Genomic DNA, 12680 nt, shown 5'->3' with positions numbered 1-12680 from the left:
GGTCGGGAGGCGGCTGCAATAGCTCTTGTGCTTGCTGGAGCCCCTCGGTGTGCAGAGGCTGGCACGGAGCTGCGGTGCACCCACAGGTAAAGCAGCTCCCTGGCTGGTGCGAGTGTCAGGGGAAGACTGGAGAGGCTCCCCGGGGTTGAGACAGGCAGGGAGCAGAAAAGAGGGGTGCGAGGGAGAGGAGGTGGGGAGCCAAGAGCTCCTGCAGCTTGGGCACGGGGGTGAGAGGATAAGAGAGGGCAGAGGGGGTTGGGGGCAGAAGGCCAGGGCCCAGTTATCCCCAAACCCCACTGCACCACTGGAAGAAGAGGCTGGAAAGACTTTTGAATGAAGTGGGTGGGAAGCAATGGAGGAGGGCGGTAGTGGGAAGAAACAGAGGGCTCAGCTGCTGGGCCGGGTCTGAGCAGCACCTCCAAGGGGCTCCGCAGACCTAAGGGAAGGAGGCTGTCCCGTCCCGGAGCACTGCTTCCCTGGGGGTATTTGCGGGGCAGCACCCCAACCCCCTCCAGCCCAGCCTTGGCTTGGGCTCAGCTCCCTACTGATTTTTCAAAATCAATTGGTGCCGATTTCAGAGGTAACTCCCTACACCGCCAAGCAGCTGACCTGTTGAGCCCTCAGAAGACTGGGACGAGGGACGGCTGGGTCCTTCTATCCAGTCGCCATCCTTCCTCTTCGGCCAAATTAGCTTCCAGTAAAGGCTGGGATGGGAGACCAGTGGGGCTTTGGCCTCTCGCAAACAATGACCACTCTTTAGTCCAGCCAGCGTATGGGGTCTGGAGAGATTGGCTGCCCGCATCCTTTCTGCTCCCTGGGGTACACCACAGCAAGGAGCGGGTCTGGGCCAAACAAAAGCCGCAGGCTTCCCAGAAATCCCATCACTGTCTGGCCCATGCCTGTCACCAGGAGTTCAGGGTGGGAGGGGAAGGGGGCCAGACAGTTCTGCTTCTAGGGCTGGCCCTTCTGGGGCGTGGGGAGGTGAAACTCATGGGCACTGTGGCCCCACTCATTCAGGCTCCCAGGCTTCAGAAGGAAGGCTTCCTGGGGACTGGCAGGGTCCCCATGGGTGGAGTGGGCCTGGAGGGGACCCTCGGAACCTCTCTCCCAGGAGAGAGGGTGGTGCCCTTCCCTGTGCTGCCCAGGAGGTCCACTGCCATGTGGCTTTAGGCTGTGTGGTGCTGGAAGGAGGAGGGATGGTGTTTGTCTCACAGCTGGATTTAATCTGAAACACATGTATTGGCTCAAATTTATCCTCCCAGCTTGAAGGCAAGATCACAAAATCCCAGTTCCTTGTGTCTCTTGATTTGAGTAAATGTGGCAGCAAGGAAGGCCTGACCTTGGCCCAACGGGGAGCGTATCTACCTCCTCCCCATGCCCTCCCCTTCCTGGTATGACAGGAGTCTGGCTTGGATACTGCCCTTTGGACAGGATGGCATCATTGTCCCTGTGCCCCTGGCCAGGCAGCGGCTGCCTGCCCTCAGCCCACAGAACAATCACCTTGGACAGGGCCCCCCAACCCCATGCAGACTCTTTCTCTCTGCTCTCTCAGTGCCCTTGTAGGGGGCTCTCAATAATCTCTCCTCTTCCCTCATCCCCAGGGCTTGAGATAGAAGATTCAGAGGTGCCATTAATAGTACATGTCCCAGCGACTGGCTCTGGGCCGGCTGGGGACCCATGTGCCTTTCACTGCCAGGGTCCCTCACTTCTCTTCAGCCCACCCACATGGGGACAGTGATCACATGACCCCGGGGCTTAGGCTGATTCTGTAGGGACTCCCGTGGGGAAGGTCTGACCTTCAAGTGCATTTGAACTGTAAACGTAGCTTCCTTAGACACTATGCCAGGATGCCCCCCACCTCCCCCGGTCAGAGGGACTAGAGCTAGCGGCTTATCCTTTAGCGTTGCTGCCTGTGAATCTCCTGGAATTTTGGGTGTCTGATAAACCAGTCTGTTGAGGCTCAGGCGAGAAGGCTCCGCCAGCTCTGGGGTGGGGCTGGCGGGTGGAGAGAGCAGCTGTGAGCCTGGATGGTGTTAAAGGTTTCGATCTGGTACCACAGAAAGCTTTTCCTGTTGCCTCAATGGAAGATTTCTCCCTGAGCGCCAGCCGCAGCTGTATAGGAGGGCAGCTGGCTGAGAACGAGGGTCTGTGGGGCTCACCCTGGGATGCAGCTCCCTATCAGAGTTTGGGAAGACAGCCAGGCTCGCTCCCACCCGCAGTCCAGCCTTGAGCTGGGCAGACTCTGGAGGCGGCCTCTTTCATTGCTTTTCATCTCTACGGTGTTGTCTGGTGGATTATCTGGCTTGATTCTAAGGACTTTGGCCAAAAATCACACACCGCACTCCCGACTTTCCTATTTGTTCTGAGAAGTCAGGAAAGTATGTGTGTTGTGCGTGTGGGAGGGTATTTCTGGATATATGAGAAGATGACAAGGAAAGTGCTCAAGACCCTTGGCCTGTGCGTGTGTCAGGGAGGTGAGGGGCAGGGAAGGCAGATTATAAATGGTTGACTTGGCAGTGTGGACAGAGGGAGGTCACAGACCAACCAAAGGTCCTAGCTTCTGAGGCCTTCTCCCACTTTTTATTTTTTATTAAAAAAATTTTTAATGTTTATTTATTTTTGAGAGAGAGACACAGACAGAGAGTGCAAGGGGAAGGGGCAGAGAGAGAGGGAGACACAGAATCTGAAGCAAGCTCCAGACTCCGAGCTGTCAGCACAGAGCCCGACACGGGGCTCGAACCCATGAACCGTGAGATCATGACCTGAGCTGAAGTCGGACACCTAACCAACTGAGCCACCCAGGCCCCCCCTCTCCCACTTTTTAAACAGAGGGCCTCTTAGAAGCTCCTACCCGTGAAGCCCCCTTAGCTGCCTTCCACCCCTCCCACCCCACACCCAGACTCCCAGGGGTGAGCTCACGGATGCAGCAAGTGCAGGAGGGTGAGGGATGGTGGCACGCATACAGCTCTGGACCCAGATTTCCCGTTTCCCTCGTGGTCCAGGGGCCAGAGAGAGTGGGTCCAGAGGAGGCCACTGCTGGGGAGGTGAATGGACTTGGGGGGCCCTACTAAGAAACCGGTTGTTTAACCTGAAGCAAAGAAAGCCCTGAGGGTGTAAGAGCTATTTTTGAGCTGGTGGCTGGAAGAGGACCTGTCTCCCTAGGATGAAGGGGCGCCCTGGGGTTCCAGGTGTAGGGAGACCCACTTCAGCTCAGGGATTGCTGGAGAGCTCACCTGCCTTTGCCCTGTTCAGGTCTATGGAGACATTATCCAATTTAATCATCATCACAATAGGTAAGAACTATTTGATCTCCATTTCACAAGAGAAGACACTGTGATTTAGAGAGGTATTAAGACAAACTGAGATTTGTACCCAGTTGTTTGACCCTAGGGCCAGTGCTCCTAACTAGGAGACTAAGAGCTCTCAACAGAGAACTGGGAAGGGAATGAGTCCCTCATGCGGCCACGGGTTCTAGACCAGAGGAATTCAAGGGGAGAGTCTGAGAACTTCCCGGGGAAAGCAGGGGCTCGACCAGATGTCTCCATTCTCTGTATTCTGTCATTCTACATATGGGACCTCGGTTCTGCCCCCTTCTGACATTACCCCAAATCCTATGTAATGAGCTGGCCGGGTGCCTCCAGGGAAATGCCTTGCTGTGCATTTGTGCTAGGCCATATCCACACAGAGGGGCCCACGACTCGATCTCCATGGCCCTGGAGCTTTGGGTCCAAAGGTAGGTCTCCTGACACAGCAGAGGAAAGCACAGGTTCACCCTGGGACGGTAGGCCGTGAGGCAGGTGGAGGAGAGGGGAGGTGATGAGAGGGAGGGACCGTCAGCTTGAGGGGCCGCTTCCAGCCTGGGGAAGTCAGAGGCGAGGTGGCTGGTCCTATCGAGCTCCTGCTCCCTGTCCAGGGTGGCTGGTGGAGCAGGGCAGTGGGTGAGGGAAACAGCTCACTGCCCCTTGCTTTCTTGCAGGCCCCGGGATGCAGGCCCTCATGCTACTCCTCTGGGCTGGAGCCCTCCTCGGGCCAGGCAGCTGCCAGGACAACGCGGGCAGCCTGGAGGTCAGTGCGGGTGGGGTGAGGTGGGGACGTCAGCAATCCCAGCCCCACCTTAGCAGGCAGCATGGGAGACGAGACAGACACCCAGGTTCCAGGCCAAGCTCTGGCCTTTACATATGGACATCAGCAAAACAGACAGAAAGCATCTTGCCCTGCCTTTCAGAGAACCTAGCAGAGACAGAAATAAGATCCCAGAAGGTGAAAAGTGAAGGCAGTCTAACAAACCCCAGGGACCAGGGTGGTCCCTTTGGTGAAGGCCTTTTCTCGTTACCTTGTGGGACTGTGGGTCTCACTGACTGGGTGAGTTCCTGGACATTTGTGCAGATACCGACCAGGGTACGGCAGAGATATGAGTGTGGAAGGCCTCAGACTGCAAAGGCAGATGCTGAGAAGCTAATACTGAGTGACAGTGAGGGACCAGGGCTGCACGGGCATAATGACCGAAGCCCTGGACTTCATTGTGAGTTCTGAGTTTGAGTTCTGGCTCTACCTCTCATTTAGCTTGGTTACCTTGTTCGTTTGTTCGTTCTTTCTTTTTCTTTCTTTCTTTCTTTCTAAAAATTAAAAAAAAAATTTTTTTTAACGTTTATTCATTTTAGAGACAGAGAGAGACAGAGCATGAATGGGGGAAGGTCAGAGAGAGAGGGAGACACAGAATCCGAAACAGGCTCCAGGCTCTGAGCTGTCAGCACAGAGCCCGACGCGGGGCTCGAACTCATGGATTGCGAGATCATGACCTGAGCCGAAGTCGGTCGCCCAACCGACTGAGCCACCCAGGCGCCCCTCTAAAAATTTTTTTTAATGTTTATTTGTTTTTGGGAGACAGAATGCAAGCAGGGGAGGGGCAGAGAGAGAGGGAGACACAGAATCCAAAGCAGGCTCCAAGCTCTGAGCTGTCAGCACAGAGCCCGACGTGGGGCTCAAACCCGTGAAGCACGGCATCATGACCTCACTGAAATCAGACGCTTAACCCACTGAGCCTCCCAGGTGCCCCTAGCTTGGTTACCTTAGACAAGTCACTGTCACCTGATCTGTCTCTATCTTATCGATAAAGTGGGTTTAAAAACACCTACCCTTACAGGGCCATTGTGGTCAGTCACTCACTTTCTACCTACTGAATACCTGCTCTGTAGGGGCTGGGGATGGGCGGAAACATCAAAGACTCAGTTCTTGCCTTCAAGGCACTCGGTCTTTTGAGGCATGGAATACATCAATAAGCAAGAAATAAAGTACCTCAAATGAAAAGAACTAGCACAGAGCCCAGTACACGGTAGGTGGTTCATATGTAAGTGGTAGTTGACTCTGTAAAAAGTTCAGAAAACCAAAAAGCGCCTTCACTTTGGGGCAACGAGGGAAAGTCTGTGGTGGAGGAGATGATATGTGATCAAGGCCGTGAAAGGCAAGGAGGGTCCAGGTAGAGACCTGGGAGCAGTAAGCAAGGGGGGACAGACAGGTAGCTTGCTCTGGCCTGAGAACAGAGTTCCTTGGAAGGCAGGAGGCTCTTTTTCTCTCTTTTTTAAAATTATTATAGGCCTGAGGCTCACAGGTCACCAGTGTTTAAATGTGGTCAACTGATTTCCATTTGGGGCTGTCTGTCCCCAGCAGAGAGCTCCTGCATGATCAGGGAGCACGGACACATTCCAAAGTTAGGCTACATGGACGGTCCTCAGGCGGGATGGCTGTAAGGGGCCAGAATGACAATCCCACTCAAAGCAACGAGACCAGTCATCCACGGCTCATCTCTAATGGCCCTTTTTACTCAAATCCAGGACTCCCCAGCTCCTGACACCACAGGGGTGCCGGTGGAGGAGGAGGACCCCTTCTTCAAGGTCCCCGTGAACAAGCTGGCAGCGGCCATCTCCAATTTCGGCTATGATCTGTACCGCGTGAGGTCCAGCCTGAGCCCTACTGCCAATGTGCTGCTGTCTCCACTCAGCGTGGCCACTGCTCTCTCTGCCCTCTCACTGGGTGAGTTCTCAGACGCAGATGGCCCCAGAATCCTCTGCGTGTACATGCCTCTCTAAGTCCTAGAGACTCTTCCCCTCAGGAAGGGGCGAAGAGGTGCTTGAGAGACTGGCCTGCTGAGGTCCCCTGCATGTGCACGTACAATCCCTTCCTCGCTCCCCGGAGGCGCTGAGCACTGCTGACTCAGGGGTGAGGCCTCGGGACCACTTATAGACAGGGTGACTTCAACACTCATTCATTCCTTCAAGAAGCTTCTGCATACCAGCCGTCTGGCTAGATTATGGGGGTTCAACCGCACACAAGGAGGCGTGGTCTCTGCCCGCCCTCGGCTCACAGCTGAGTTCATATTAGCTGAGCTAATGAGTCTCTATTAGCTAAGACTAATAAACAGGTAACCACAAAACGTTCTGGTAACAGCTGTGATGGAGATAGACAAGACAGGGGCTTTTACCCCTCAGTCCTACCCTTATTGCGCTCTCTAGGCCTGATGACCTTAGCCTGCATTAGAAAAAAACATTTTTCTTCCATTGCCTTCAAATTTCTTGCCAGTCTAAGATGTTTCCAGTATGAGCAGTAAAAGACTAGAGTGTGGTGGCCTGTCCTGGGATCTGGCCTGATCTGGGCCCCAGCGGGCAGTTAGTGAGGCTCCCACCCATGTCTCTCTGGCAGGAGCAGAACAGAGGACAGAATCCACCATTCACCGGGCTCTCTACTATGATCTGATCAGCAACCCGGACATCCACGGCACCTATAAGGAGCTCCTTGCTGCCGTCACTGCCCCCCAGAAGAACTTCAAGAGTGCTTCCCGGATCATCTTTGAGAGGAGTGAGTCACCTTGCTAGCTAGGGATGCCTGAGGAATATGGAGCTCTCTCCTCCACATGGGGGCTTCATTCTAAACACTAGATCACATCTGCCCAGGCTCGGCCTGGCACTGGTGGGCAGGAAGGGGCCCGTGAGCTCAAAGAGGATCAGAAAGAGGAAGTGGCTTGAGGGAGACAGCGGGAGGGTTGGGGGAGGGCAGTAACGCAAAGAGAAATGGCAATGAGAGAAATTCGTTGTTCCCTGTCCAGAGCCTGGGGAAGCTGGCACAAAGTCCCAGCAAGTCATGGGAAGTCACTAGGCAGGAAGTCGGGGCCTGCTGAGTGGTAAACCAGAACCTGAGCCTGGCATGCTCTCAAACAGTGGATGTTGGTTAGCTCTCAGAGCACATTCTCTCTCCATGTCTCCCCAGAGCTGCGGATAAAATCCAGCTTTGTCGCGCCACTGGAAAAGTCCTACGGCACCAGGCCCAGAATCCTCACCGGCAACTCTCGCTTGGACCTTCAGGAGGTTAACAACTGGGTGCAGGCCCAGATGAAAGGGAAAATTGCTAGGTCCACACGGGAGATACCCAGTGAAATCAGCATTCTCCTTCTCGGTGTGGCTTACTTCAAGGGTGAGGGCTCCTCCACCTCTCGTTTGGCCAAGGGTGGATGGTGGGTGTCCGAGGGGCTGGGGAAGGGCGGGACGTCAGAGATGGAGCTCAGCATGAACCCAGAGGCGAACAGCCAGAGGATGACCCGGGAAACACCCTTGCCTGAGAGCTCTGTGCTCGTCACCTAATCCCAGGCAAACGTGGGGAGTGCCTACAAAGCGAAGAGGCTTATGCAGAAAGACCAGCCCAGACAAGAGAGCGCTACCACTCTTGTGCCTGTTTGGGGCGGGCACCGTTAGATTTGGGCTGGAGTCACAGGAGGGTCAAAGCCCAGCTTGGCCTTTCCCGGCTGCAGAGCCCTGCGCAGGCCTTACAGCCTTCCTGGGCCTATTCCCTCACCTCTAACACGGGATGACACACGTCAGAGGCCCTCTGTCTGTATCATCTCCTATCTTCACATCGACCAGAGCACTGTGCCCAGGACATGGCAAGTATTCGACAAACCGTTGTTCGCCATGCGAGGCTGGCCCCATTCAGATAAGACTTGGGTGGGATTTGGACAACCTCCGATGCTTTACAACCAACTCTCGGGCGGTAGCAACAGTGAACCCCTAACCTTGAGAAAAGCCCTCCTTGAAGCACTGATCTCCAGAAGGTCACGTCAGACTAAGGGAGCTTGGTTATCACATCGCTGTACTGCCAAGTGCCTTCACCCCTCTGGGCTTCGGCGCTTTTTCAGATGTGAGGGGGTGATGCTGAGGTCCCTTACAGCTCTGACCTCCTTCGATGCTGTCTCCCAGACACCTCACTGCAGAAGTAGATACCAGTTTACTTTTCCCCCTGGGCTATCACAGGAGGATATTATTGTATAATCCAGACCATCAAATCACTAAAATCAATGTATTTCCTTCCTCCTGAGTCTATATACGGAAGGTGTTCAGATCCTAGACATATTGTGGTCCAGCCTGCACATTCTGGAGTGGTTGCGTTAGCCAGGCAGCTTTCCACAATATGCTTTGGTCTCACACCATGGTCCCAATGCCTGTCTGGTCTCCCGGGGCTCAGGGCACCCCATTTGTTTCATTCCAGGGCAGTGGGTAACAAAGTTTGACCCCAGAAAGACTTCCCTTGAAGATTTCCATTTGGATGAGGAGAGGACCGTGAGAGTCCCCATGATGTCAGACCCTAAGGCCACTTTACGCTACGGCTTGGACTCTGATCTCAGTTGCAAGGTCTGTAGGGGGTAGGGTGAGTGGTGGGTGCTGGGGGGACCGAGACAGGCAGGATGGTATAGTGGAAATAAGATGACCTTTGAGATGTGATAGCTGTCTAAATTCTGTGGGACTTTCAGCAAGTCAACAGCTTCTCTGAGCCTTTCTTCTTAAAATGAAGAAGGACAGGTATTGAAACTTATCCTCTCAGGGTTTGTTGTAAGGATTAATAGATAATGGGAGGGCTGCCTGGCTGACTCAGTAGGTAAAGCCGTCGACTCTTGATCTCAGGGTCGTGAGTTGAGCCTCACGTTGGGCATGGGGTCTACTTTAAAAAAGAAAAAAAAAAGAGAGAGAGAAGATAATGCGAAATGGGCCAAGAGTGGACAACTCAAATGTTGGTGTTTTCTTGTCTTTTTTCCCCCATCTTCCTCTCTCTTTCTCCTTTTCTCTCTTTGGGGAGATCTTTTATTTCTAGAATTCAAAGCGAAACTTTAAAAAACTGTCACAAACTCAGGCGCCTGGGTGGCTCAGTTGGTTAAGTGCCCCACTTCAGCTCAGGTCATGATCTTGCACCCTGTTGAGTTTGAGCCCCGCATCGAGCTCTGTGCTGACGGCTCAGAGCCTGGAGCCTGCTTCAGATTCTCTCCCTCTACCCCTTCCCTGCTCTCTCTCTCTCTCTCTCTCTCAAAAGTAACTAAACATTAAAAAATTAAAAAACAAACTGTCACAAACTCCGAATTGCTGGCATTCTAAATCTTTCACATATACCAGACATCTTTTAATTCTAAATCAGTAGTTCTTAAACCTTTTTCTTTGGGAATCTGACAGAATGCCCAAAACACTGGAGAGAAAAGCCATGTATACCCATGCACACATTTCTGTATGTGGTTTCAGGGGCCGTTAGGACTCCTGATGCTTTTGTCCCATGGACCTTAGGTTCACAACCTCTGCTCAAAAGACTCATTTTATTACTGCTTCTGTGTTGCTGTGCTCAACGCCCCCACCTTCTAGTCCAGGACTCTGTACATAACAGATGATCAGTAACTATTGGCAGACAATCCTCAGGAGAAAATACGGACCTGGGATTCAATCCTAGCTCCTTAGAACCACAGGAGAAAATTCTTTCAGCACATAACTTTAGTTGGTATTAGGCTGAGGTAAGAAAAGACAAGAGTCTACTCTCTGGAAGGAACCAGAGTAGATATCTTGCTGCCAGAAAGCAGTGGCCTAGAAGGACAGTTGTTAAATAGATTAGGGGCCGGGGAAGGCATGGCCAGGGACCCAAACAGGAGAGGAGAAGGCATCCTGGAGTGTGTGTCTAGCCCTGGGCTCTTGGGCTCCAAAGCACTAACCCCTGTGCTCCTTCTCTGTTGTTGCAGATTGCCCAGCTGCCCTTGACCGGCAGCATGAGCATCATCTTTTTCCTGCCTCTGAAAGTAACCCAGAACCTGACCATGATAGAAGAGAGCCTCACCTCCGAATTCATTCATGACATAGACCGAGAGCTGAAGACTATTCAAGCCGTCCTGACCATCCCCAAGCTGAAGCTGAGTTATGAAGGCGAAGTCACTAAGTCCCTGCAGGAGATGAGTATGTCCGCAAGACCCCCTTGCTCTTGGGGTGCATGGGGTTGAGCCTTGGAGCCTTCCACCTTGATAAGCAGAACTCAAGGGCTCCATGGCCCTTGAGTAGGGAAGCCAGGGATGACTGGGGAAGACTGAACTGCCTTCCTTATCAGACACATTCCTCAGCCCCAGAAGCATGCATCTTTTAATAGAACACTGCATCTCAAGACAGGTCTGTTGAGCTGGTTTCTAATCTTAACCTCGCTTGCTGTGTGCTCTTGGGCAAGTCACTTACTCTCTACCCAGCCCAGAGGTCTGTGTTCATACCTCACAGAATGTCCAAAGTGGTGTTCTACTCCCAGCTTGCCTGCCTTCTTGAGAATCAGGACTTAAGAATCAGGAGCATATTCTTCCTCGGGGTGTTGGGTAAGGCAGGGTTTTAACGGAAATCTCTCTCAATCTCTACAGAACTACAATCCTTGTTTGATTCGCCAGACTTTAGCAAGATCACAGGCAAACCTATTAAACTTACTCAAGTGGAACATCGAGGTGGCTTCGAGTGGAATGAGGATGGGGCCAGCACTGCCCCCAGCGCAGGGCTCCAGCCTGCCCGCCTCACCTTTCCCCTGGACTATCACCTTAACCAACCTTTCATTTTCGTACTGAGAGACACAGACACAGGGGCCCTTCTCTTCATAGGTAAAATTCTGGACCCCAGGGGCATTTAATGCTCCAGTTTCAAGTTCAAATATCCCAGAAAAAGAAAAGCCTAGGGGGTGGCTGATTACATATTACACGAAGGCTGCCCCTATCATGTTTCAATGTATACTTTGCAATAAACGTGCTTTATCCTTAACTATTGTTGCCCTGTTCCTCCTATTTTGAGCTATGTTAAGTTTAATATTAAGATAAATAGCCCTTTAGTAATTTTCTGGTACTATAGTTATAGCCTGGGTCTGTCTAAACTCTGCAGAAAGTCACCATTTAAAAAAAATTTTTTTTAATGTTTACTTACTTTTCAGAGAAAGAGAGAGCAAGCAAGCAGGGGAGGTGCAGAGAGAGACGGAGACACAGAATCTGAAGCAGGCTCCAGGCTCTGAGCTGTCAGCACAGAGCCCAATGCAGGGCTCAAACCCATGAACGTGAGATCATGACCTGAGCCAAAGTCGAACGCCTAACTGACTGGGCCACCCAGGCACCCCAGGAGTCACGGTTTATAAGAGTATAACTTATACTCAGTATATAACTTATAACTTATACTCAGTGGGGCATGCTCTTAAATAAACCAAACTTTAGGTTTTAATGCAAGCACAGATAGTCCCCAGTCAAGCTAGTATCACCTGATAACACAGGATAACACAGACAGATAAGGGAGGTCATTTGTAACTTCAGGAAATATTTCATAAAGCATTTAAAGAGAGCTCCCAAGTACACCTAAAATGGGACCTGATATGTGAAAAATTCTAAATGTATTCTTTTTCGGGGAGTATGTCTATTTTACACAGTATAACAGGACCTTTTTTTAGGAACATGAGACATGTCAAGTGTTTGGAACAGATTACAGAACTGTCCTCAGGACTAAATTTTCAAGAAGAAAAATTTATCTCTATGAAACAAACAAACAAACAACAACAAAAACCTAACTGGCCACTGTCTTGCCACAGTGAATTAGTAGAGAGAATTTGGATAAATGAGATTCTGCCTGATCTTCATTCAAATGTTTGAATGCAAACTGTGTTCTAAACACTCAGCTTCCTGGGGTGCCTGGGTGGCTCAATTAGTTAAGTGTCCAACTTAAGCTGAACCTAAGCTGAAGCTTAGGTCACGATCTCATGGTTCATGAGTTCAAGCCCTGCGTCGGGCTCTGTGCTGACAGCTCAGAGGCTGGAGCCTGCTTCAGATTCTGTGTCTCCCTCTCTCTCTGCCTCTTGCCCACTCACGTTCTGTCTCTCTCTCTCTCAAAAATAAATAAACATTAAAAAAATTAAGAAAAAAATTTAAACACTCAGCTTCCTGAAAAGCTACTGCCAGACATCTTCAGGGCTAATCGTTTCCAGATTATAATGCTGAGGCAAGCAATGGACACTTCCTGGTCATGGCCAGGGTGGGCAAGCTCTCAAAGCACTGTGTACCTGACATTCTTTTCCACTAACTCATCGAAACCACTTGGTCACCGATGGTGCTATATAGCAACCAGGGCTCAGAACAGAGTCTCCTAGCCTCCTGAACAGGATAGAATCTAGAATATTGCTACCTATACAGGTAGAAAAGAGCCGTCATCCCTACCTTTTGTCCCTCAAGTTTGAAACCACAAGCAGCAACGCCTGTACCCTCAGCATCATTTGAAGCCCCCCCGCCCCCAATGTCTCAGTACATATGCAGTCTGTATTTACCAGCTTGGGGAGGTCTGGTAGAAAGGAGTCTCCTTTCAGGCTTGCTAATAAACACAACCGAGAAC

General features: G+C 51.6%; 1 protein-coding gene across 1 annotated transcript; it reads left to right on the top strand.

The window, feature by feature from the left end:
* SERPINF1 (serpin family F member 1) lies at positions 1-11072 on the top strand. Its single transcript, XM_047081521.1, has 8 exons — positions 1-86; positions 3977-4065; positions 5832-6030; positions 6697-6852; positions 7261-7464; positions 8533-8675; positions 10037-10247; positions 10691-11072. Exons 2-8 carry the CDS (start codon positions 3985-3987, stop codon positions 10948-10950), a joined length of 1254 nt encoding a protein of 417 aa, XP_046937477.1. The 5' UTR covers positions 1-86; positions 3977-3984; the 3' UTR covers positions 10951-11072.
* Positions 11073-12680: the final 1608 nt, after the last annotated feature.

The sequence above is a fragment of the Lynx rufus genome, unplaced genomic scaffold (assembly GCF_022079265.1).
Source record: "Lynx rufus isolate CCGP_SWC_20201006 ecotype Redwood Valley unplaced genomic scaffold, mLynRuf1.p SCAF_18, whole genome shotgun sequence".
Classification (NCBI taxonomy): Eukaryota; Metazoa; Chordata; class Mammalia; order Carnivora; family Felidae; genus Lynx; species Lynx rufus.
This window is presented reverse-complemented; position numbering and strand designations above follow the sequence as displayed.